General features: G+C 37.5%; 1 protein-coding gene across 4 annotated transcripts; it reads right to left on the reverse strand.

Moving 5' to 3' along the window:
• RhoGAP54D (Rho GTPase activating protein at 54D) lies at positions 1-26,672 on the reverse strand. 4 transcript variants are annotated; one of them, XM_053795866.1, is made up of 11 exons: positions 26,525-26,672; positions 24,021-24,170; positions 22,768-22,943; positions 14,831-15,040; positions 14,259-14,482; positions 13,310-13,396; positions 9,587-9,661; positions 7,435-7,695; positions 4,065-4,172; positions 3,194-3,760; positions 1-1,286 (listed from the first exon to the last, which is right to left on the reverse strand). In XM_053795866.1, the coding sequence occupies exons 2-11, from the start codon at positions 24,167-24,169 to the stop codon at positions 96-98; spliced, it is 3,048 nt and encodes a 1,015-aa protein (XP_053651841.1). In that variant the 5' UTR covers position 24,170; positions 26,525-26,672; the 3' UTR covers positions 1-95. The 4 variants fall into 4 exon arrangements, with proteins under 4 accessions (XP_053651841.1, XP_053651847.1, XP_053651851.1 ...); XM_053795872.2 differs by having other exon boundaries at positions 26,516-26,631; XM_053795876.2 differs by lacking the exon at positions 26,525-26,672 and adding an exon at positions 26,117-26,431.
• Between the last annotated feature and the right edge of the window lie 357 nt (positions 26,673-27,029).

Below are 27,029 nucleotides of genomic sequence, written 5' to 3' on the forward strand. Positions count from 1 at the left end.
AGCACAACAGCCTTTATTATATATGACAATAATGTATTTTTAAATATTTTGTAGCCATCAAGTGAATAAGGACAAATTTTTGCAATTAGCTAGCATTAAAATGAAGTTTCAAAAAGTACTTCTCTAGCATTCTTTGTACTATCTGAGAGTTCCTTCTCTCGTTGTGGTACTGGAGTACCATGTTTTGTCTTGAGCAGAGATTGACGCCGGCTGTCAGGTGAGCAGGAATGGAGTTCTAGCTCATGTTTATGCTTGGGTATATGCTGTTCTTGCCAGAATGAACTTTGAGACTGTACTACCGCATCTTGTGTATGTATCCTGGTTTGACAATTTTCACATTCTCTCCCTTCTCCAGACCTAGAAGCACACAGAGGATTTTTTCCATCTAGACAGTATAACAAAGATTCAGAAAGATTTGTACTAGAGTAAAGGTCAACAGCAGAGTCAAAAGATCCCAAAGAAGTTTTTGAACACTGCCGTGAGGTACATTTACTTGGAGGCTGCGAGCTGTAGTATGCAGAATCACCAAAATTCTGATCAATTTTGTCTTTTTTGCCAGCCATTTTACCTGATGGAGAGGTACTCTTTTTCTCTCCAGCTTCAATATCTTCATTGTCTAAACAGTCAGATGATAAATCAACTGGATTTTCTGTAAGTATGCTACGACTTAAAAGGTAATCCTTAAATACGCTTGATAAAGATTCATTCATATCATCATCATCATCCTCCTCCTCCTCTGCCACAAATTCATTCTCAATGTTGGTATTTTCATCTTCTAATTCAGAATTTTGAAGTGATGATGATGATGTCAGTCTAGTGGCTAACTGAGCCAGAGAAGAGGTACTCAAGTGACGAAAGAAGCTACCAAAGAGTGAGCCAGTTGAACTAGCTGAGCTTAATGTCCGACGGAGGGATGACGAACCCCAACGGCTGAGTTTACTTTCCATCTTCTTACAATTGTATGAAGTTCTTGGGTTTTTTTCCTTACTATTTTCACTTTCTACATCATCATCACTGTCATTTTTCCTCTGATCAGACAAAATAGTACTAATGTTTGTAGAATCAGCAAGTGGTTGGACAGGCCTTGGTGGGGAAGCAAGCTGAGCTGCTGGGTTAGCAATAACAGGGGATGTGTGCATGCTCACAATACTTGCATTACTCTCATTTCTTTCTGCATTATGAAAAACATGAGAGTGGGAGTTCTCCTCAGGAATGGCAACATTTGATAAACTTGTAGCAGAGTTGATGATGATTGGGCAACGGCTGCGTGGAGTCATTATCACCTTCTGAAAAAAATGGATAACACCAATGACTGATAAACTTATCATTTTATACATTTGTCAGCTTACATGCACAATGTACTGAAAAGCTAGCAAACACTATTTTATGAAATGAATAATTAACTTGAATACTGATCTGTATAAGGTACCTAGGGACTGGCAGTATGTGCAGTTCCTTTGTATAAAGGAAAGGGGGACAAAAGAGTAAAAATTATAAGGAAATAAGCCAACTGAGTATACCAGGTAGTGTATGGTAGCTATTACTGAAAAAAAAATAAAGGGTAAGATGGAGAGCAGGATTACAGATGAACCAGGCTTTAGAAAGGGTAGGGGATGTGTAGACCAAATATTTACAATGAAGCATATAAGTGAACAATATTTAGATAAAGACAGATAAGTTTTCATGGATTTAGAAATGGCAAATGATAGGGTGGATATGATAGTGGCAGATGTGACAAGTGTATGGAATAGGGGGTAGGTTACTAAATGCTGTTAAGAGATTTTATGAGGATAGTGTAGCTCAGGTATGTAGAAGAGAGGACAATTACTCTCCAGTAAAAGTAGGCCTTAGACATGGATGTGATGTCACCATGGTTAACATTTAGAGTTGGGGTTGTAACAGAAGTCAATGCTAGGGTGTTGGGGACAGGTGTGGGATTAAAACATGCACATTCTAATACAAAATGGGAGTTGTTACTGTTGCTTTTTGATGACAATGCTTTTCGGGAGATTCTGGAGAGAAGTTGCAAAGGTTGGTGGACAAAATTGAAAGGGGTATGTAAAAGAAGGAAATTTAAAGCAAACATAAGAAAGATCAAACAATTCTGCTCTCTTTCTCACCCTTAATTCTTTCAATAATAACTATCCATACACCTTACCTGCTATACTCAACTGGCTTATCCCCCTATAATGTTTACACCCTCTTATCTTTCCCCCTTTCCTTTATACAAAGGATTTATGCCTGCTCTCTGCCAGTTGCTCTCTTTCATACATTTATTAAACAAAAGTACCAACTATTTCAAAACTATATCCCACCTGCTTTTAACATTTCTGTTATAATCCCCATCAATCTCAGCTGCTTTACCCAATTTCATTTTACTCACTGCCTCATGCACTTCCACCATGCCAACTCATTAAAACACACATATACGGCAGGAGACAGTCGTCGAGTTGAAAAAATGTGCGTCAACATTCCAATTATCCACCTTCTTGGTGTCTCATGTCTCCTCAGTGAACATGTAGTATTATTCCCTCCTTATATCCATTGAATTTCTTAACTATTTCCTAGCCAATTCAATGAATGAATCAACTAATGGCAAGCTCACTTATTTATATTTTGTTATGTAGTACAAGGAAACATCCATGTAAGCAAGAGATAGATTAGTTGAATTGTATATTTTGATCTTTGGCTGTTTGAAATGTTCTTTCAATGCACCGGCCATATCCCACCGAGGTGGGGTGGCCCAAAAGGAAAAAAAGAGTTTCTCCTCTTACATTTAGTAATATATACAGGAGAAAGGGTTACTAGCCCCTTGCTCCTGACATTTTAGTCGCCACTTACGACACGCATGGCTTAAGGAGGAAGAATTCTGCTCCACTTTCCCATGGAGAATGTTTGAAATATACATTTCAAATAGTCTCCTAGTTTTGTGTACATGTGGATTTCCTTCTGCCATTGACAAGTGTTCAAGACACTTTGATGCTCCAACAAACTGCTTTTTTTCTACACATAAATTATTTTCTAAACATATATTTGAAGATTGTACAATACATTTGAATAAAAAATAATAATTAAAATTTGGTAAGAAAAACAACTGTTAGTAAGCAAGGAAAAAAATTAACAATACAAGACATGCAGAGCCATCTTGAACGTTTTTTCATGCTGTGAAAAAAAGCGATGCAATAGTCAGTACCTGAGGTATGCTGGCTCTTATCATAGCCTGGGAAATGGGGGAGTGCACCTTCAGCTGTGGGCCAGCAGGGGTAAAGGCCAGCATGCTGTCCCAGGGAAGAGTATTTTCTGTAACATCCTCCAATGTAGTAGGGGCAAAGTTGAAAGCAGACTGGGAAAATCCTTCAACTTTGTTGCTGAACACAGAGTGACTGCAAATGCTCTCTCTGACAGCTTCCCTAGTATTGCAACTTGTATCCGGGGAAAATGACAGGAGAGGCAGAGGGGACATAGGGTCAATACAGGAACTTTGATCTGAAGAGGATGAACCGAGATATTCTCTGGTAGTCAGTGACAGTGTAGAGAAGGGAAGGGGTTGCTTTGCCCTTTGAGAGAAATGGGATTTTGCATGAAGTGCCGTTTGGACAAAGGAGGATAACATGGAGTTGGTGGAACAAGACGAGTCAGTGGGAGGGTGACTTCTGTGGGACGATAAATCATCAAGAGATTTGGCTTTTAAACGACTCGGAGTGCCAAATTCGTGATTTCGACGGAACATACGCAGCTCGGGGGATCTGGTGGAAGGACTCTGCAATGCACATGCAGTAAATTAACAATAAAAAATCAGAGTACTAAGGTGGTGATACATGCAACGTATCTGCAAAATCAGATACATGTATATGAAAAAACTGAAAGCTTAAGCTTAATATGAAAAAACTGAAAGCTTAAGCTTATGTAACAATACATTATAAACTGTTTATTCACAATAATTTAATACATACTATAAAAATTTCCTTAATCAAATGTATCATAATTAGCAATAATTTCTAAAGCGGACTCTAAAAACAACTTTCATGTTCAATACGAGCCCATCACATGAAGCATCAACTCACACTAAGTACATCTTCACTGTTGGTTCGTTTAACTTTGGTGCAGCCAGTAGAAGTAAAAGGCTGGGATTTACTCTTTGAAGATTTCACATTCTTGTGGAATAGGTGCTTCTGAAACAGGTTATGAAGATAAACCTATTTAGTCTTAAAAATATCTTCGTGAGAATCACCATTTATGAATTTAATTCAACTCCCACGAAGAAAACCGAGTAAGGCAACCATTTCTACTTGCATACTTTAACAGTGCAAGTAAGAAATCCAAATTAGCACAGAATTTTTTTTTTTTAATTTGCAGATGAACACATGCAAAAAAAAGGTGTTAAATAACCATACTTTAACAGTGCAAGTAAACAATGTTGTCAATTAAGCAAGAGAACAAAAGGTTAGGTTATTTGAACTGGAGTGCATGAAGATAATTTAGAATATAGCTGATGAGGGACATAATACAAAGCTTTGAATATGATCATTAGCCAATTGGCCTCCAGTCTCAAACTTACCCCTTGTTTTGTCAAATGCTCCTTCCTCAGCTTTTTTCTCTAAAACTTTCAAGTCATGTACATAATGCCCTTTCATATATGACCTAATAATACTTATATTTCTTGAAGCTATGATTCTGCAATTAATCTTAGGCAGCATACTTCTCACTCTCATAACAGGCATGATTCAACTCATGGCCAGTCCTAAACATTAGGTCAGTGCTCTAACCACTAACAGTATGGAAAAGTGGTTTAAAACACTGACCTACTGTTTTAGGATTAACTTGCCATGGATTAAAATCCTTCCCATTCCATGAGTTGTTTACAGTCACATTATTAAAACTTTGGTGATGAGCATACTTTTTCTTTTTTCCATATTGCAGGTATTACATGAAGCAAACTATAGAGCCTTGTGTCTTTCTTGACGTTTATTCTTCATTCCTTCAAGAAGCATCTGTGGAGATACCTTTTTTAAAATTAGTTGACATTTTTATTCCAGCTTTGTTTCTAAGTAGGTAATTTTGTCTTTCCTGTGACTGATTTTGAGGTTTTTTTTACCCTACCAACCCAGCCTTGAAAAGCCAGGGTGCCTGCTTAACAAGACTGTTGCTGTTAGTGGCCCACATAGCCATCATAACTTGGTTGATTGGTACTTGGCAGAGGTGTGATCCAGTTTCTTCTGGAAGGCTTCTACATTTGTTCAGGCAATATTTTTAATATCCAATGGTAGCAGGCATCCTTGCTTTTCACATGATTTATTTTACACTTCCTCCATCTCTCAGTCCCATAAGCTGTCACAATAGTGTGTATATTTGGGACCTAACCTTCCATCATCCAGATATTTATTATCAGGCTCCTAGTAGTTTAAATGCTTTACAAACTATGCAGTCAGTAAATGGTCTATATTTTCAAATCCTGATCTCTCTCCCATCTTGAACAGAGCTGTGAGCACAAAGTAATATTCTGCATATGAAAGAACAAATTCTCCATGGGGAAGTGGAACAGAATTCTTCCTCCATAAGCCATGCGTGTCTTAAAAGGCAACTAATATGCCAGGAGGAAGGGGCTAGTAACCCCTTCTCCTGTATGATTTACTAAATTTAAAGAGAGCTTTCGTTTTTTTTTTTTTAGGTCACCCTGCCTCAGTGGGATATGGCAGGTTTGTTGAAAGACGAAAGCTCAAATAATTTGAATAGTACCATCACTCACATTATTTCAGTTTTAAAGTTTTCATGGTTCACCTGTCATTTTTCAGGCCTTTGCTGCATTTGATTGTGTTCTCTAAATGACATTCTTCAACATTATTATTCCTAAGTTTTTATTTTACCCATTTCTTATGTTCTATGAGATGGTATGCCTGCATTTTGTGCTCATTTTGAACTCTTCATTCTATTTGTAACTAAGCAACCAAAATTTTTTACTACTGAACATGATATTTTCATATGCACACTGGAAGACTTTGTTGATAATTGTAAATTTTCTGTAACTGCTTCTGAGGTGACTTTCATTCTTATTATGGTATTGCCTGCAAAAGATGATACAAACTTTTCAGTCTTAGGAGTTCTTTGTAATGTAGTCGCTGTGCTAGAGTACTTCCTGTTACTACAGTATTTTTAATGTTGTACAATGCCATCATCTTCCAATTGACATTTGGAAGGTTAAATCCCCAAAAGAAAACTAATATTTGGTGTAGGATTCTTCAGAATCTCAGAGCAACTTTTTTTTTTTTTTAAACTCAACAGCTGTCTCCAACCAAGGCAGGGTGACTCAAAGAAAATACATTCACTCAATCAGTCTTTCTAGAAGTGTGCTGACAACATAATTAGAATACTCCTCCAAATGCAACATTACCATCCCTTCTTGAATGCAGGCACTATCCTTCCCACCTCCAGGGGTCAAGTCCAGCTAACCAGTTTCCCTGAATCTCTTCATTAAAGTTACCCTGCTTACTCCAACAGTACATCCATTAAAAGCCACTTAGTCTTCACTGACATTCATAGTGTTGCTGGATGCTCAAGTCCCTAAGTTAATTCTAAGTCTCTTCTACAACCTCCCTCCAGCTATTCCTGGAATGGCCCCTTCCCCTTCAACCTTCCATCCCAGATTTGTATAACCTCTTCATCACCTTGACATCCCCTCCTCAGCTTTCTGAAATATATCTGTGGTCACCCTGCCTTTTAATTTCTAGATATAAACACCACACAGTTCTCAAACATGACATCTCTGCTGCCTCTAATGTTGGTACTGCTATACTCTGGTACATTCCCTTTTTTGCCTCTGCAGATAAACCTCTTCCTTTCCAGGTATTTCAACACACTACCCAACTTTTCTCCCCTCATCTATTCTATGGTTCATCTCATCTTTCACAGACCCTTCTACCGACATGTCCACTCCCAAATATTTAAATACATCCATTTCCATATTCCCTTCTTCCAATTTATTTTCCCTATTTGTTCAGTAAATTCCACTGATGTTGCTAATGGTGGTTTGTATACAATTACAATTAGATTTTTGGTCTCTACTTTTATTCCAAGCACTGCTAACATTTTTAATAATTTCAACATTTCTGTGCAACTGTTTCTTGCATGCATATCTACTCCTTGCAACTTGTTTAGCTTATAACTTCTGTACAATTTATACATTGGTATACAGATTTTACTGTCCAAGAAATTTCCAATACAGGTTTCTATATGCTCCAAGCATTGCATTTCTGAAACCACTTATGAAAGGAACTTCATTGTCATCACAGTTTTTAGACTTTAAATCGTGAAGAAAAAAAAAAAATTAGTGATTGTGTTAGCTGATTTAGTTCATGCCTCCTTGCCAATTAAACACTCCCAAATATAGATTAGGATGAAAAGCTTAAAACATTACCAAGAATGTTGCTGCTGACTTACCTTGATGGAATCTCCTAACCTTTTGCCTCGAGCCTCTTGCTTCTTGATAAAACTCTGGTTAAGTTGAGGGGTTCCTGAACCACTAGCATGGTTAAATTGTTTAATAAGTCTACGTTTTTTAGCAGAATCTGGAAGTGACTGAACATAGGCATAAAGTTCAGCAAGAGCTATCTCAGTAACATCTTTGTCATTGGCTTGTGCTGTAAGCTCTCGGTCAATGAAGGTAAAAATTGTTTTAGCTGGAGCTTCCATCATCGATCGCTGCAATAAAAAAAAAGTATCTATGGCAGTTAAGGAACAAAATGCTATACATAAAAATGCTAATATTTTAAGTACAACATTTTAAAATTTTGTTGATAGAGTGAACAAAGAGTACTACAGTGTATTCTAATATACTATCTTCATCTACATATACTGAGAATATACTATAACATTCTTCAGCAAATCAAGCTAGACAAGTTAATATCAAGATGAACAAAAAAGTCCCTTCCAAATCAGGCATAATGACTGACAGAATGACTGATTACTACACACCTTACTCATTACCATCACTATAGTGCAATATCTGAGGCTTGTTACACAATAAATGCAGTCACAGCTAAAAATTAAAATTGAAATGTTACATACAAAATATCAACACAGGAGTAAATAACTTCCTTACTCAAACCCAAAAACAAATTACTCTTTTTTAACTACACAAATTAAAACTAGAACACCAGAATCCACAGCTTCCAAGTCTTACTGGCCAAAAAAAAAAAAAAAAAAAAAAGGTGGTATAAAATCCTAAAGAATGCAAGAAAAGTTTAGAGGAAAAATTTGACTGCTGAAAGCTAAACTAAAACTAAAAACACTAATACCAAAAGTCCTGCCATGAGGCACAAGTATGATTTAGTAAGACCTTCAAAAAGCAGAGATTGCAGCATAGCACTAACAATTTTTTTTTTTTTTCAACAAGTCGGCCGTTTCCCACCGAGGCAGGGTGACCCAAAAAAAAAAGAAAGAAAATCCCCAAAAAGAAAATACTTTCATCATCATTCAACACTTTCACCACACTCGCACATTATCACTGTTTTTGCAGAGGTGCTCAGAATACAACAGTCCAGAAGCATACACATATAAAGACACACAACATATCCCTCCAAACTGCCAATATCCCAAACCCCTCCTTTAAAGTGCAGGCATTGTACTTCCCATTTCCAGGACTCAAGTCCGACTATATGAAAATAACCGGTTTCCCTGAATCCCTTCACTAAATATAATATAATATAATATAATATAAATATAACTAACAATATAATTTCAATATTCCTACAAAGATGTACAACAAAAAATTGTAGATTGGCAAGGTAAATCAAGTTTAACATTTTATGAACAGTACAACATTCTGACATACAACAGATGAGACATTACAAACCTATCCACTATATGACACCTTGACTAAAATATGTAGTGCAACAGCTGTCAAAGTAGTTAACTCCCAGTATCAAAATGAGTACCTGAAATAAGGAAAATTAGCTATGAAGGCAGTTTGCAAAAGCTAAACCTTATACCAGTGGTTAAAAAATACTGGAGATTGTCGTAGTTTCATATTTGTTTCATGATTAAATGCTCCTGAATTATGAAGAACCAGAATTTTTTTAAAAGGAAAAAAGAAGAAAAAATGTTCCATTCCAAGATTATTATTCAGACCAGTGCTTTAATTCCTTTTTATTGAAGCAAGTTTAGTAGACTTTTATAAAGTAGGGTTAGCAAAGTTGGTCAGTAATTTTATTAAATTAACTCTCAGAATGCAGCCTAAGGGATACTGTATCTTCTATTTTCCAAAAATTTATGCAGATATTTAATTTTGTGAAAGGGATTCAGAGAAACCAGTTAGTCAGACTTGAGTCCTGGAGGAGGAAGTACAGTGCCTGCACTCTAATGGAGGGTTTGGGATATTTGCTGTTTGGAGGGACATCAAAACTGTCTTATCTGCACACTTCTGGCAAGACAGTGATAGGGTGAATGATGGTTAGAGTTTCTTTTTTGGGTCACTCTGCCTTGGTGGGAGACAGCCAGCATGTTAAAAAAGAAAAAATCAATAGCACTGAATTTTACATTGGCTGACAATCCCTCCATGATGCTGTGAATACTAATGTTGTATAGCATTTACCTTTGATAGTTGATGTCGCATATTTTTTTTATTGCTCCAGTACTGTCGAACATCATATTCCAACTCAAGTGGAATCTGGAAAATAAATGCATATAGTAAGTCAAGCAGGGAAAAATTAATGAAGTACAATGTAGCATTTATTCATTGGTTCAAATACTTACAAAAGCCAAGGCACATTATTTTCTCCATACTGATAATTTAATTTATGAATTTACAAAAAATAAATGCTCTTTTTTTCATTTCCAAAAGGATGATTGTTGCTAAAACCAAACTAGATGATAAGGCAAACAAACGGGGCTGATTTATGACATAGTAGTTTCCAAAAATTTTTTTTTTATTTGGTTGTTTGGAACTTGGGACCTATTTTCTCCAGACACCCAAGTTATAATCCAAGAGGGGATTCTCAGCCATAATATTCCATATTTAATTTAATCTACATTTTTAATAATGAATTAAAAAACCAGCTACAACACTCATCCGGGTCCCTCTCTCCTACCTTCCCTCCCTCTCTTGAACACACTTCCACTCTCCCATCATGTCTACCACATGACACAGGAAGCAACCACAGTACTGCCTCCCTCTCTTCCAATATCTCCTATTTCTTCCTTCTCATCATATCAGAAATGGCATTCTCTGCATATGTTTTCCACTTTCTCACTTTAATGTTGAGAGTATTAGGTGCCTGGGAATGCTGGTATGTGAGAAAATAACAATGCAGTTTACTGCAGGCCAGACTGCAGTGTATGGGGGAGGGGTGTGGTGTTGGTGAACTAAGCCGCATCACTTCACTCACTGACATGCAGTTGATGACGTGACAATTTCTGCCTAATGGACTACTGTAAATATTAATTCTAGCTTTTGACCAATCTCTACCAAACATGAGCCTTCCACACATACATACAGTAAAATAATACAAAATTTTAATGCATTTTTTCTAGAAAAGGAACCGAGGAAAAATTCTACATTAAATTCAGCTATTGGCAAAATTGTATTTAATTTTAAATTCTTGACCATTTTCTATGACAGGCATGAACCCACCACACATAATGAAAATAATGTGTGAATATTAATAATTATTATATCTGCAGATCAGCATTAATAAGAAATTAATTTGTTAAAGTGTCTAAGTAGGAACCCAACTGTATATATTCTAATAAAAGTTGCATAAGGAGTATAGACATCAAGCATTTATTAATTTTGTAGAGAATGCAATACCTGGAAAAAACATACAAATACTGGGCAGCAGTGCAGGTTGATTCTGAGCACTGCTGTTTCCCTCTTGTCTTCAGCGAAATAACTACACCTACCATCCGACTTACAACCTGCTCGACATACATCCACTCGACTTACGACCGTGCATCTGGCAGATGGGCTGGGCCGACTGATGCGCACTGCTGTACAATATTTGACAATACTCGTGGCGGCAATGCATCATGCAGGCAGCATCAGTTTGAGTAACCCTGCCCTATCAGCAGCAACATACTGTATTAACTGTACTAACTGGACAGTAAATTTCACCATGGCCCCTAAGATGAAGTCTGAATCTTGCACTGGAGATTGTGGCAAGAAAGGCTCTTACTCTCGAACTCTCTATTTGTTTTCACTGTTGCACATAAACCTGTCTGTATCTGTCTGCCTGTATATCTGTGTCTGTCTGTATCTCTGTGTGTGTGTATGTCTACCTGTGTGTCTGTCTTTCTGTCTACCTGTGTGTCTGTCTTTCTGTCTACCTGTGTGTCTGTCTTTCTGTCTACCTGTGTGTCTGTCTTTCTGTCTACCTGTGTGTCTGTCTTTCTGTCTACCTGTGTGTCTTTCTGTCTGCTTCTGTCTCAGAGCCACTCATTAAGAGTGTAAGTGGTCTTGAAGATGCCATATTAATAATGATAATAACACAATAATAATCACCGAGGCGCATTGAACGTGTATAAAACGTTAATATAGACATTTTGCTTAATCCATCTATGATTTTTCTTTCAAAATTATGTAATAAACATGCTAATATTTACACCACACATTGCCCTTAAACAGGACATCTCCGCTGCCTCCAACCGTCTCCTCGCTGCTGCATTTACCACCCAAGCTTCACACCCATATAAGAGTGTTGGTACTACTATACTTTCATACATTCCCTTCTTTGCCTCCATAGATAACGTTTTTTGACTCCACATATACCTCAACGCACCACTCACCTTTTTTCCCTCATCAATTCTATGATTAACCTCATCCTTCATAAATCCATCCGCCGACACGTCAACTCCCAAGTATCTGAAAACATTCACTTCTTCCATACTCCTCCTCCCCAATTTGATATCCAATTTTTCTTTATCTAAATCATTTGACACCCTCATCACCTTACTCTTTTCTATGTTCACTTTCAACTTTCTACCTTTACACACATTCCCAAACTCATCCACTAACCTTTGCAATTTTTCTTTAGAATCTCCCATAAGCACAGTATCATCAGCAGAAAGTAACTGTGTCAATTCCCATTTTGAATTCATAACATATAAATATAAATTAACAAATATGAGATGTTCTTCTGAAAGTGAACAAAAACCATTCGTGTCCGGGCTGGTAACAACAACAACATTTGTTTACATAACTCGTGAACCTTCTACACTCTCATTCTCTCTCTCTCATTTATTCATTTAATCTTGTTTACTCGCCTCTCACTCTACATTAAGACTACAGATATTTTAAGGTAAGTAATGAGTGGACACGATTATTATATTATAGTTTAATAATAATAATATTATTAATATCAGTACGTATGTATTATTGTAATAATAATAATTATTAATATTACTATTAATTTAGGGCACTGGAGCACAGATCCACTATATAGCACTTCGTCTGGATTTTTTGGGTTATCCTAGGTAATTTATACTATGTATGATAACTTCACGTACGTGTGCCTGTGAGAGAGAGAAAGAGAGAGACAGAGACAGCCACATTCAGTCAGCCAACCAACCACCCACCCGGCCAGCCAGCCAGCCAGATACATATTACACATGTTCCAGAGTGGTTTCTCCTTACTTAGGATATAGGTTATACAGAATGACACTACCAGTGGTATTCTCCCATTCCACTGTGTCGACAATACATAAAGATAACAGTAACATATGATACTGTATGCGATGTAAAATTTGCAATACAGTTCACTACCATGTATACATTATATACAGTATAAAAATAGAAGTAAATTATGGTAAAAAGAAAAAATAATGATTGTACATTACATTACTATGTAGGTAGTTTATACAGGAAAGGTTTGACAGTATGCCCAACCCAGTATGTCGGCAATTTTCAAAGGTTTGACTTACGTCCATTTTGACTTACGACAGGTTGGTGGGAACCAAGCTTGGTCGTAAGTCGGATGGTACCTGTATTTAGTTGGGCCTCGGCTTCTTTCATGAGGTGAAGCTGAAGCCAACCTCATTATTTCAGAAGACAGACAAATGGTGATGCTTTGTATGAGCCTGGGCTAACACTACAAATACCATCAAGACAGAACTTGCAAAGCTTTAAGCCTTCAAACATCTCAGAACTTCTGTTCAGCTAACCGTGTGCAATGATATAAAGTGGTCATCTCGCCCTTTCTGTTTACCTGCATTGCTACCTACATATTTTGTTTTGCAAGAAGGGTCTACAGGATTCAATAAAGCTTTGTGCTTGTCAGTATGGTACACCACCTGTACCCAAATACAATCTTCATGAGCTTACTTGAAACAGCTGTGAAGCCTGCTCGATCATGAAGGCTACAGCAGTACTAAGTGTACCTGATAAATACTGCAAATCATTGGGAGCCATCTGAAAAGTTGAAAAAAGTACTTTTAATATAATGAATTTAACTTTGTGAACACCATGGTATTCACAGATCCCCAAAACTCTTGAAATTCAACAGTTGCTAACTTATTTCAGATTAAATTATTTTTCCAAAATTGTTCTGGTGGAATGAGATAACAGACTGTGAGTACATAATGAGTACATTGTTAAACATTTAATAAAATATATGAATCTGCAAAACTATTGCATAGACTAAAATAAATTTTATATGCACTTCAAAAAAAAATTCTATAAATACAAAAATGCTAGTCTTCCCCAGTTCCCAGCTTTTCCTCCAATGCTCTATTAAAGTGACATTTTGGTAACCTTCTGAAGATCCATTACATCCATTCTATTCTTTTCTGGCACATTAATTTCTGCACATCACTTCATCCACTCCAGCTGCTTTACCATATTTTAACTTTTGCACTGATGCTCTTACCTCTTCAAAGTGCATATATCAACTGGTCTTCCATCTTGTTTCCTCTCCATTTCTTTGCACTTTTTTAACCAGTTGCTTCCCAGTCAGGTTTTCAAAACGCCATTCCTGGTTAATTCTTTTTACCCTTACAGATACCTTGATACTGGTGAAGACCTCTTGATACAAAAAATTGGAGCTATTCTCTTCCTTTCATCAAACCCCATTAACTCACATCTCCCAAATACTGTATGACCCATTTCTAGTGCTCCCCATGAATATAACAATAATTATACAATTCTTTTAATCTATTAATATTCTCATCTATCTTTACTATTCTCATTTTCTTTATAATTTTCCCAACAGCCAAATTTTAACTGTTACCTGAGCATAATAAAATATAAATATTTGATTGAAAGCATACTGTACCTTTCTTGGACACAAAATATGTGGAGCAAACATTGTTCCCAGATTAATAGCTGACATCAGGTTTTCCTTCTGGTGGGCTGCCACGCGATGTAGTAACATGAGTAAGTCATGGAGCAACTGGTAATTTTCTGGAGGCAGTAAAAGAAACAAAAGACGAAGTGCCTTGATTTGACGAGAATGAGCAAGGTCCTTCTGGTCAGTGCTCATGTGTGACTGCAGCATTTCTGTGAAGTAATGTTACCCTTTACATGGATTAACAGCTGAAAATTTTTGAAGTATATTAAACACTAGTCTGTATGTGAATAAACCAATAAGCAAAACACACAATGTGAGGGGCTACATATTTTGACCTGCTATTGTGATCTTTATCAGACACTGAAGGTGAAATGTCACCTGAAATAGTAGCTCTGCATGTTGCATTTCTGCTACATCTTCATTGAGTTTATTAAATAAAAGAACATTACCATGATCCATGTGACAATTGCATTATTTGCCTACTGAAGTATGATGCTTCCTAAAATTACAGTATGCAAATCCTTCAGAAATCTCATAATCATGAAAAAATTCCTTACCAGCCACTTTGCAATGGATGGAATAATGACCCTCTGTAAGGAGAGGTTCTGGCAGATCAGCCAAGAAGCTCTTGAGAACTGAGGCACAGTCATGGGCTGAGTATACACCATAGTCCAAGTTGAGGTCACCACCTGAGTTGAGGAGAGCTTTTAGCTCTTGCTGCCGACTTAGACTTCCACTCTTTCGGAACAAACCTTCCTGAGAGATATCTGAAAATATTAATGTCTAGTCTGTAACAATATACTTTTCATTCAGCGCTCTCTGCACATGAGACCACAGTCAACAGTGACCCAAATACTATGAAAATCCAACAATAATATTGCTGTGGTTGCCACCATGACACATCATGAGGACTTCTACACCGTACACAGAACCTAAGGACATGGAACTTACAGCCTTCCCATTACTGGATATGATCAAGCCTGCACTGGAGAAACTGCTAGGAGTTTTCCTATATGCCTAAGAGAATACAAGTATGCCTGTAGAATGAACACCATTAATGTATGTGTACAACACTGCTACACCCACCCCCACATGCCATGGGACAGAGTCAGTCTACTATTTCAAGAAAATGACAAAATTACAACGAATGCATCTGAAAGTCATTCACAATCAAACTATTATCAAATAAGTAAAATTATGGGATGTTTACATTGGCAACCCCAACAGCACACATACAGGAATAGAAGTGAGTAGAATAACCAAAAAACAAATATGCAAGGGTGATGAGAAAGGCTGAGCGACAATTTAAAAATGACATGGCAGCAAAGGCAAAGTCTGAACCAAAGCTACTTCATAGCCACATCAGAAAAAAGACAACAGCCAAAAATCCAGGTAATACAAATGAATGGAGGCAGGGGAGCTTACAAAAAATGATAAGGAATTTTAGTGAAGTGTTGATCAAAAGATTTGAAGAAGTCTTCTCGGTGGAAATGGGCAACACCAAGAAGCCTAGGGAAGAGGTTGCTCCAATAGGTACCAGATGCTATACATGCAACAGGAGGAGAGGTAAAGAAACTTTGGATGAACCTGGGTGCATCAAAGGCAATGAGACCTGACACGGTGTCACCATGGATTCCGAGGGAGCAGAAGCACTGTCTGACCTAGTAGCTAAGATGTACAGGTCAATGGACAAGGGAAAGTTGCAAGAGATCTGGAAGACAGTCCACACTGTCATTGTAGGCCCTTTATGTAGAGTATGTCAGGCCCATCTCGGAGTATGGAACCCACATCTATAAAAGAATATTAAGATACTGAAGAAAGCAGACATATGTAATGAGGTTTGTTCCAGAGCAAAGCAGTATGAACTACAAGGAGAAGCTAACAGTTTAATCTATTGACATTGGAGGACGAGCCAGGGGAGACATAACATAACATATAAATACTCAAGAGGAACTGATAAGAGTAGATGGTGATGGGTTTTAAAGGTTACACAAGAGGCATGAAACAGGTACACAAGGACATAGCTGGAAATTAAAGACATATACTATAAGGCACAAGCATGTCAGGAATGCACTTCTTCAGTCTCAAGAGTTGTTGGGAAGTAGAATAATCTTGATGAAGCAGAGGACATGGGCTCCATACATAGTTATAAGAGCAGGTATAATAGGGCTCCACGAGGCTAGGAGAGTGACCTTGACAAGTGGCAAGTTTAGGGGGTAATTGTCTAAGAGTCATGACTCCATCTGCAGTCACAAATAGGCAAGTACATACAGGTGATTACTCTGTGAAACTGCTATTTCTACACCCACAGTAATTATTATAACTAAAATTGTCAATGAAGTTTTATACAACTATCTCACATTAACACTGCTGTTTTAATAAACAAAGCTTGATTGCTTACAATTATCATCTGCAGACAACTTAATTAACATCAGACTTTGCATTCATATAATTTAACTTCAACTATACAATGTCAAGTAGTTTTAAGTTCTAGTTTTAGTCTGCCCAAGATGCTCTGCATAACCAGGGGTTTCATAAAATGTATGAAATGTCACCTGATTTTGTAATGATTAAGTACATTTTGAAAAAATTATTTTCACCAAAAATATGTCATGAAACAATAAAAGGAAACTGCAACTTTCACCCAGTATGTGAAACTTCCTGGCAATTCTTAAGATTATAGAATAAACATAAATTAGAGGAACACAGAATATAGAAAAAACACATTCAAGGTACTAATTATTAGAGCAAAGATAATGAGTATAGTGTATCCAGTAGCAGACTATCCCAAAACATTGTGAATAAACAGTTTTGTTTACCTCAACTGCTGTCTCCTGCTGAGGCAGAGTGACACAAAGAAAACACATTCACCATTATAATTGTTATATTCACAATAGTGTTAAACCCATATGGGTCATACAGTGCCAGTGATATAAATATACTGCATTTTGAAAAAAAAAAAAAATAACTTTTATTACTCAGCCCAACAATGCTGCAGTCAAAGTCTTATTCCAGTGAGCCAGTGACCCAGGATGTGCACTCCAGTCTACTGCAATTTTGATCATTTGGTGATCAGAGTGCATGTTCCTTGTGCTTACCTGAAAGGCGATTGGGTCAAGGAGGCCACGGGAAGTAATGTCGAACTTGTTGCAAGGTGCTAATAGCATTTCATCTGACTGACACTTGCATTTTACTTCAAGGGTTGTTCATCCTACACTGTCTCCCTAAGAAAGCGTGTTTAAATGCCAGTGTAGTGGGCTAAGTCCATCCTACTGTGCTGTTACTGTAGTAAAGTTAGGTGCGAGATTAGTAATCTGTAGTTATTGTGCGTGATGTTCCATTTCCAGCAGTGCAATACAGTTTTAAGATCAAAAGCTTAAGTTTATATAAAGTACATACTCCTCATGGACCATAATATAGTATTCCAAGACAGAAAGAAAAAAAATTCAGAAGAATGCAAAACATTTAACAGACACCTGTTTCACTCAAATGAAAGGATGCAGTACCCCTCTAGATGGTTGTTGCCTATCAACCTACTACCCATAAGGATAAATAGGATATAGGGACAGTTGTAACAACTGACCTTTTGAGCTCAGAATCTATAAGCTTTGTTAAGCAATAACTTATCACTTGATATCACTTGGTCAGATTTAGTGATGGCTGAATTCTGTTTATGAGAAATCATGGACCTGACAAACATACCAATTAATGTGACAGGTATTACATTCTAAAATATTCCATCTGAAAGCACAACACTAAGATTCCAAGGACAAGCTTATCAAATGTGAAGAAATTAGGTTAGAGTTGTCAGGATACTCAAATAAAACAACTGCCCATAAGAAAGATTGTCCGAAGTAGTATTAAAACATGCATCTAGGAAGCAATAAAGTCTTCTGTAAATATGCATTGCATATTCGCAAAGCAAAGGTTTACTATAAAGCAATTTGGTTCAGGCAATTAATATATTAAGCAGGGATGAGATGATACCAAAAGTTTTGCCGATACAGATATTGATAATCAATTTTAGGCCAATGCCACTCCCATAAAAAATAGCCAGTACCCATTACTATCAAAATTAACTGATGCTCCCAATACCCAATTTTAGTCACTACTGATACTCTGGCACATCCCTAATTTTTTTTTTTAACAAGTCGGCCGTCTCCCACCGAGGAAGGGTGACCCAAAAAGAAAATATTTTCATCATCATTCAACACTTTCACTTCACTCACACAATCACTGTTTTTGCAGAGGTGCTCAGAATACAACAGTTTAGAAGTATATACGTATAAAGAATACACAACCTATCCCTCCAAACTGCCAATATCCCAAACCCCTCCTTTAAAGTGCAGGCATTATACTTCCCATTTCCAGGACTCAAGTCCGGCTATATAAAATAACCGGTTTCCCTGAATCCCTTCACTAAATATTAGCCTGCTCACACTCCAACAGCTCGTCAGGTCCCAAATACCATTCGTCTCAATTCACTCCTAACAAACTCACACACACTTGCTGCAAGTCCAAGCCCCTCTCCCACAAAACCTCCTTTACTGACTCCCTTCAAACCTTTCGAGGACGACCCCTACCCCACCTTCCTTCCCTTACAGATTTATACGCTCTCCATGTCATTCTACTTTGATCCATTCTCTCTAAATGACCAAACTACCTCAACAACCCCTCTTCAGCCCTCTGACTAATACATGTACTTTTATTAACTCCACACCTTCTCCTAATTTCCACACTCCAAATTTTCTGCATAATATTTACACCACACATTGCCCTTAGACAGGACATCACTGCCTCCAACATTAATCATAATATTAAAGACCACCTCAGTTTATCATCTTTATGAATATCTAGTTTTCCAAATTCATGAAGTGGAAAAACACCTACCAAGAACAGAAACATAAATTGTACATGAATGGTATACAATATCAACATCTGGGTATCTTTTATTGTAGACGTTTCGCCATCCAGTGGCTTTATCAATACAAATTCAAGGACATAATTAGAGGAATCACACACAAAGTGGGAGTTGTCACAGCTGCTCTTTGCTGATGACACTGTGCTCTTGGGAGATTCTGAAGAGAAGTTGCAGAGATTGGTGGATGAATTTGGTAGGGTGTGCAAAAGAAGAAAATTAAAGGTGAATACAGGAAAGAGTAAGGTTATGAGGATAACAAAAAGATTAGGTGATGAAAGATTGAATATCAGATTGGAGGGAGAGAGTATGGAGGAGGTGAACGTATTCAGATATTTGTGAGTGGACGTGTCAGCGGATGGGTCTATGAAAGATGAGGTGAATCATAGAATTGATGAGGGAAAAAGAGTGAGTGGTGCACTTAGGAGTCTGTGGAGACAAAGAACTTTGTCCTTGGAGGCAAAGAGGGGAATGTATGAGAGTATAGTTTTACCAACGCTCTTATATGGGTGTGAAGCGTGGGTGATGAATGTTGCAGCGAGGAGAAGGCTGGAGGCAGTGGAGATGTCGTGTCTGAGGGCAATGTGTGGTGTGAATATAATGCAGAGAATTCGTAGTTTGGAAGTTAGGAGGAGGTGCGGGATTACCAAAACTGTTGTCCAGAGGGCTGAGGAAGGGTTGTTGAGGTGGTTCGGACATGTAGAGAGAATGGAGCGAAACAGAATGACTTCAAGAGTGTATCAGTCTGTAGTGGAAGGAAGGCGGGGTAGGGGTCGGCCTAGGAAGGGTTGGAGGGAGGGGGTAAAGGAGGTTTTGTGTGCGAGGGGCTTGGACTTCCAGCAGGCATGCGTGAGCGTGTTTGATAGGAGTGAATGGAGACAAATGGTTTTTAATACTTGACGTGCTGTTGGAGTGTGAGCAAAGTAACATTTATGAAGGGATTCAGGGAAACCGGCAGGCCGGACTTGAGTCCTGGAGATGGGAAGTACAGTGCCTGCACTCTGAAGGAGGGGTGTTAATGTTGCAGTTTAAAAACTGTAGTGTAAAGCACCCTTCTGGCAAGACAGTGATGGAGTGAATGATGGTGAAAGTTTTTCTTTTTCGGGCCACCCTGCCTTGGTGGGAATCGGCCAGTGTGATAATAAAAAAAAAAAAAAAATAATTAGAGGCAACACAGAATGTAGGATTGCGGATGAGCAAGGAAGTTTTAGAGTGAGTAGGGGATGGGTACATCAAGTGTTTAAATTGAAGCATATATGTGAACAGTATTTAGATAAAGGTAGGGAAGTTTTCATTGCACTTATGGATTTAGAAAAGCATATGATAGAGTGGATAGGGGAGCAATGTGGCAGATGTTGCAAGTATATGGAATAGGTAGTAAGTTACTAAATGCTATAAAGAGTTTTTATGAGGACAGTGAGGCTCAGGTTAGGGTGTGTAGAAGAGAGGGTGACTACTTCCCAGTAAAGGTGGGTCTTAGGCAGGGATGTGTAATATCACCATGGATGTTTTATATATTTATAGATGGGGTTGTAAAAGAAGTAAATGCTAGGGTGTTCGGGAGAGGGGTGGGATTAAATTATGGAGAATCGAATACAAAATGGGAATTGACAGTTACTTTTTGCTGATGATACTGTGCTTATGGGAGATTCTAAAGAAAAGTTGCAAAGGTTAGTGGACGAGTTTGGGTGTGTGTGTAAAGGTAGAAAGTTGAAAGTGAATATAGAAAAGAGTAAGGTGATCAGGGTATCAAATGATTTAAATGAAGAAAAATTGGATATCAAATTGGAGAGGAGTAGTATGGAAGAATTGAATGTTTTCAGATATCAGGGAGTTGACGTGTCAGCGAATGGATGTATGAAGGATGAGGTTAACCATAGAATTGATGAAGGAAAAAAGGTGAGTGGTGCATTGAGGTATATGTGGCGACAAAAAACATTATCTATGGAAGCAAAGAAGGGAATGTATGAAAGTATAGTGGTACCAACACACTTATATGAATGTGAAGCTTGGGGTGTAAATGCTGCAGCGAGGAAGCAGTGGAGATGTCCTGTCCAAGGGCAATGTGTGGTGTAAATATTATGCAGAGAATTCGGTGTGGAAATTAGGAGAAGGTGTGGAGTTAATAAAAGTATCAGTCAAGAGAGCTGAAGAGGGGTTGTTGAGGTGGTTTGGTCATTTAGAGAGAATGGATCAAAGAATGACATGGAGAGCGTATAAATCTATAGGGTAAGGAAGGCAGGGTAGGGGTTGTCCTCGAAAAGGTTGGAGAGAGGGGGTAAAGGTGGTTTTGGGGTGAGGGGCTTGGACTTCCAGCACGCATGCGTGAGCATGTTAGATAGGAGTGAATGGAGACAAATGGTATTTGGGACATGACGAGCTGTTGGAGTGTGAGCAGGGTAATATTTAGCGAAGGAATTCAGGGAAACCGGTTATTTTTATATAGCCAGACTCGAGTACTGGAAATGGGAAGTACAATGCCTGCACTAAAGGAGGGGTTTGGGATATTGGCAGTTTGGAGGGATATGTTGTGTATCTTTATATGTATATGCTTCTAAACTGTTGTGTTCTGGGCACCTCTGCAAAAACAGTGATTATGTATGAGTGAGCAGAAAGTGTTGAATGATGATGAAAGTATTTTCTTTTCGGGAATTTTCTTTCTTTTTGGGTCACCCTGCCTTGGTGGACGAGGACAACTTGTTAAAAAAAAAATAATTGGAAGACAGGAGAACTGTATACAAAAGATGAGGTAATCAGTCCCTCAGTGAGTTTGAAGATTCTCGATTTCATGACTATGGTGCTCTTCACACCAACTCCAAGGCTGAGGGACTGATTACCTCATCTTTTATATATAGTTCTCCTGTCTTCCAATTATGTCCTTGAATCTGTATTGATAAAGCCACTGGATAGCAAAATGCCTACAATAAAGATACCCAGATGTTGCACACACGTCTAATTTTTCATCAGAATAATGAATAATAAAAAGGGTTAAAAGATATACAGGATGATAATCAGTTGCTGTGGTACCTTAGTACCTTACAAACTTAGCAGCATCATGGGAAACAAGTTTTGCCAATGTGAACAGCACATTAGACAAAAATGGATGGACTCTATATAGACTGACTTCCTGCCCACTTTAAGGTCACTCAAGATACTGACTGATAGGTCTCAAAAATAACTAATTACCAAATCTACCACAAGGAAACTAGAAATTTTAAATTAATACAGCATATAAAAGATAGTGTTCTGAGCACCTCTGCAAAAACAGTGATTATGTATGAGTGAGGTGAAAATGTTGAATGATGAGAGTATTTTCTTTCTTTTTGGGTCACCCTGCCTCGGTGGGAGATGGCAGACTTGTTAAAAAAAAAAAAAGGGGGCTTATAAAGTAAATAAAAAATCTTATCTATCTTCTCCATGTTGTGAGGTGCACATGGGTATTTGTTCAAAAAGAGGAGATTTAAGGTAGAAAAAAATTGGCACAAATAGTAACAAGAGGATGAAGGATGAAGTCTTTAATCACTCTTTAAGAAAAACCTGAAGACCAGAGTAAAGATTAACAATGCTAATACATACTGTAATCTTTATTGAGGTAGTGTATTAGTTGAAAGGCTTGGCACACCCCTTCTTGTGTGAGTGGAGCCCCCTCCATCACTCCCTTGTTGGGTACAGCAACACGGCCCAGTTTCCTGATCAGTGGTGCCAAATGCCATCGTCTGCTGGAAGTTTGTTCATTTGCTCTTCCTTCACAGCTTCAAAGAAAAAATTTAGAAGGAAAGTAGATATTCTAGAACTTCCCAAGGCAGTCACATTCCAGTCACTGAAATATACATATGCATGCTACAGCAGCCACTCTCTCCAGTAAAGAACCCAATTCAGAAAAAATAATCCACAGCATGATCCACATAAGCCCCTTTCCCATATGGTTTAGCCAGATGACTACCACAGCAATTCTTAAACTTGACCAACCATCCATGGGAATAATCACAAAGGTTTAGTTTCGTGAAAATGCCTGGTCTTCACTACAATGCTTGCGAAATAATTCACAGAAAGCAGTCCAAAATTTTTTGTCTCCATATAATCATCATCATCTTTTAACAAACCAGCCGTATCCCACCAAGGCAGGGGTTCTCTCTATGTTTAGTAATGTGCACAGGAGAAGGGGTTATTGTATATGTACATGTTCAATTTTCTCTCTCATTTAAACACTTTAAAAAAAAAAAAAAAAAAGAACTTTTGTCTTGTACTTTATCTTCTTTTTTTTTAAGTTTGTATTTTATTACAATCTGCCAGGTACCAGACAAACACTTATGAATTTATGGAATTAAATACATAGGTACAGGTTGACCATCACTAATCTGGCATCATTGGGACCTGTAGCATGCCAGATTAGTGAGTTTGCCAAATTACAGAATGGTTAGGTTAGAATACACTTAATTAACCTATCAACAGAGAGACTGCTACATCTTTCTCATTTTCATCACTGCTTTCTCCTCCACTGGCTTGCTGCTGTGGATTTACAAGCATCTGCACAATTTCTGAGTCAGTACATATAATGATGAAATTTGAGTCAGTATAATGATGAAATTTGAAATCATGCTAGCCGAAATTAGTGCCGGATTACTGATGGAACTGGATAACTGATTGCCGGATTAGTGATGGCCGACCTATACTAATATATGTCTTCACAATGTACAAACTATCTAGGTACAAAATGATGCTATGGAAATTAATATAATTATTGTAGTATTCCAGTTATTAAAATCAAATATAAAAAAGTAGTAAAGAAGACATAGGCAAATATGCTGTACACTTTTATAATTTCATACTGGTCTGTAGGGAGGTCTGTGGCAAAAGAGAGATGCATCTTGACGAGTGTGTGGTACTGCGTGGGGTCTTCATGACGTAGATTCCACAGCTGCTGCTGTATACTACAATTATTGCTACCCCCATCATTCTGCTTTAGTGACAGATTCATCCTGAAAGTCAACAAAAGATATACAGTACAAATAACTTTTACTAGATTTTGTCACATTTGATACCATAGAGTAGAGCTGTGTTTACTCTGCAACTTACATATCCCTATAGATATTGATATATGAGGCAGGTACATGGAGTGAACCTTCATAATTAATTATACACTAGGATTTTATTACAGGACAGTATAAGTGACATATGCTCTCTAGTGTCAAAACTGATAATCAAATAAAAGAGGAACTTTTAAAAAGTTAAGTATAAAAGTATAACAATGAAATAGTAAATAAAAATATTTTCATTATTATTATTATTAACACACTGGCCATTTCCCACCAAAGCAGGGTGGCCCAAAAAAGAAAACCTTTCATCATCATTCACTCCATCACTATCTTGACAGGCAAATTGGTCCTAAGCTGTGTCCTAGTATTTGCTTACTTCTTTTTACACCTTGGCGGTATCAGTTGCCAATGTTTATATCAATATTTATATGTAGGTAACCAGGGTTGTTGATTGACAAAAAATGTATAAAAACTAGAGTAGGATATGCACTATTAACTGCACAAAGTCTAATGGCATGGCAAGTAGAGGGTACATAGCACTGTACGTAGAATCAATACTGTCAATGCAATTCAAAGCTACATTTCATCAACACATTTCAACACTATTTTACAAAGGGGTATTCTTGTCTTTTGAATTTATTAACCTTTTTCACTAAGATATTAGAAGCATTATACTAAGATAAAGAATACACAATGCATCCTGTGGACTTTGATTTTATACTGTATTTTGCAAATGCAGTGACTGGAAATAAAGAATCTAAATAAAAATTCTGCAAGGTTTTTGATAGTCTTACACAGGAGACTGATTATGAGAGTAATGGCACATGGCATAGAAATGATTTCTTTGGTGAAGTCATGGCTCACAGTGTGTGCACAAATGGGGAGAAATCAGAATGAGTGGTATGACAAGGAGTCAGTAGTGGGATCCTTGTTTACAATCTACATGTACATAAGACATACAAGAGAGTAAATAGCAACACAAGTTTGCTGATGACACTAAAATACGCCAAAAGATCAGTTCTGATGAGGACACTAAAAAGCTTCAGGATGACTTGAATAAGTCAGAGAAGTGGTAGATGTAATATCTAGAGTTTTGGGGGTCACTGCCCCCATTGCCCAGTAAAGGGTCTAATCCTAGAAAAACAAAATATCTATAGTACTCTAAAGATAAATAATGTAAATCTTAGTCAAAATGAATTCAAAAATCACTTAGGCGTTCTGGTCAACAGAAATTTAAAGCTAATAGGCTTCTTAGCTTCATACCAAGAAGTATAAGTCATAAGGTTTATACTACAGCACTTCATTGTCCTTGGTGAAGCCTTATTTAGATTATGCTACTCAGTTCTGGTCTCCATATTACAGGATGGAAATAAATGTGTTGGAAAATATAAAGATGTTAACTGCATTTGTCAGAAACCTTTCCTATGAAAATAGGCCAAAGGCAACTAATCTGCACTCTGGAAAGGAATGAATAAGTAAGTTTATTAAGGTACAGGTACACACAAATAGTTACATTATTATACATAGCAGCATGTGTGTAGATTACCTAGGATAACCCCAAAAAGAGTCAGTGACTTGTTTCATTGGGGTTCATGTAATATCTCACTCTGAAAAGGAATGAATCTGCACTTTGGAAAGGCACGGAATTATAGGCATTTAATAAAGGCACAACTCAGAAATGGATTAAAATTTAAAAAAATAGATTTAGAAAGGATATAGAGAAGTATTGGTTTGGTAACAGTTGTAGACGAGTGAAACAAACTCTTGATATAGCATCACTGGAGAAATATAAAAATTCTCTCCAATTTTTATAAAAATTGGCCCAACCAATGGATTTTATCAAGTCAGATAGGTCTATCGAGGAGAAAGATGGTGTTCACTATACATACTTGACTTGATAAAGCTCCCTTCCCCCGGAGCCTTTATAAATTATACTGCCTTGTCTTCATCCAGCATCACTGAGGCAAGAACTTTGGTAGGAAAAGTATGTCTGAGTTGGACAAGCCTATCATGGGCGAGTAGGCCTACTGTAGTATTCCTTTATTCTTGTATTCTTATGGTCTAAGTTTAATTAAAACAATTGCAAAGATAAGTATGGTAGGGCTCAGAAAAGCCATGCCGGTCAATATGCAAGAGGTGGGGCCAGGAGCTATACTGATTCCCGTAAACATGAGCAGTAAATATTTTTATCTACAAATCGTGATAACCAGAATGACAGTAGCTTGGTTATTATTACGGAATATTGCAGCTCCCGCCACACCTTGCTCCAAGAAACATTGTCAAGTTACCCTTCGTACCCTAGGCTGCTCTCTTAAACAATCATGGTGATATTTAAGCCGTCACTTGCTGAGAAAATAGTGAAATAAGGTGGCACCTTCCACACACTCGCACCATAACAACAACATTCAAATTCTGGTGGCTGGACGTTACCTGCACTGTGATTGGCTGAGCCACAACCCTCCCAGCCAATAGTGAGGCGCCTTCCTCACTAGTCCTGACACTCGCCTCATTAACTAGTTCGAAATTATATTTTTTTATGACAATTGTGGAGAAATTATTATTATTATAATCAGGTGGGGGTCATATAGAGACTAGGTAGGGAGGTAATGAACTTTGATCTTGGAAAGGGAAGAAGGTAGCTCCAATTCTTGGAATGAAAGACTTCAGAAACAGGGCAGTGGCACCTCTCTTAAGTGATGATTGAATCAAGAATAATTAAAAAAAAAAATATATATTATAGCTTTATTTGGGTGACCCCACCAAGGTAGAGTAACCCCTACCAAGGAAGGGTGACCCACAAAA

This window comes from Cherax quadricarinatus, chromosome 37 (assembly GCF_038502225.1).
Source record: "Cherax quadricarinatus isolate ZL_2023a chromosome 37, ASM3850222v1, whole genome shotgun sequence".
NCBI classification, from domain to species: domain Eukaryota; kingdom Metazoa; phylum Arthropoda; class Malacostraca; order Decapoda; family Parastacidae; genus Cherax; species Cherax quadricarinatus.

Excerpts from the sequence above, each read along its gene's own strand:
- RhoGAP54D (XM_053795866.1), bottom strand. The coding sequence starts at position 24,169 with ATGAATCTGTCACTAAAGCAGAATGATGGGGGTAGCAATAATTGTAGT. Across the intron at positions 7,696-9,586 it reads TGCGACATCAACTATCAAAG|CGATCGATGATGGAAGCTCC; the intron begins GTAAATGCTATA and ends TTTTTATTGCAG. Across the intron at positions 1,287-3,193 it reads TAAGAGCCAGCATACCTCAG|AAGGTGATAATGACTCCACG; the intron begins GTACTGACTATT and ends CATTTTTTTCAG.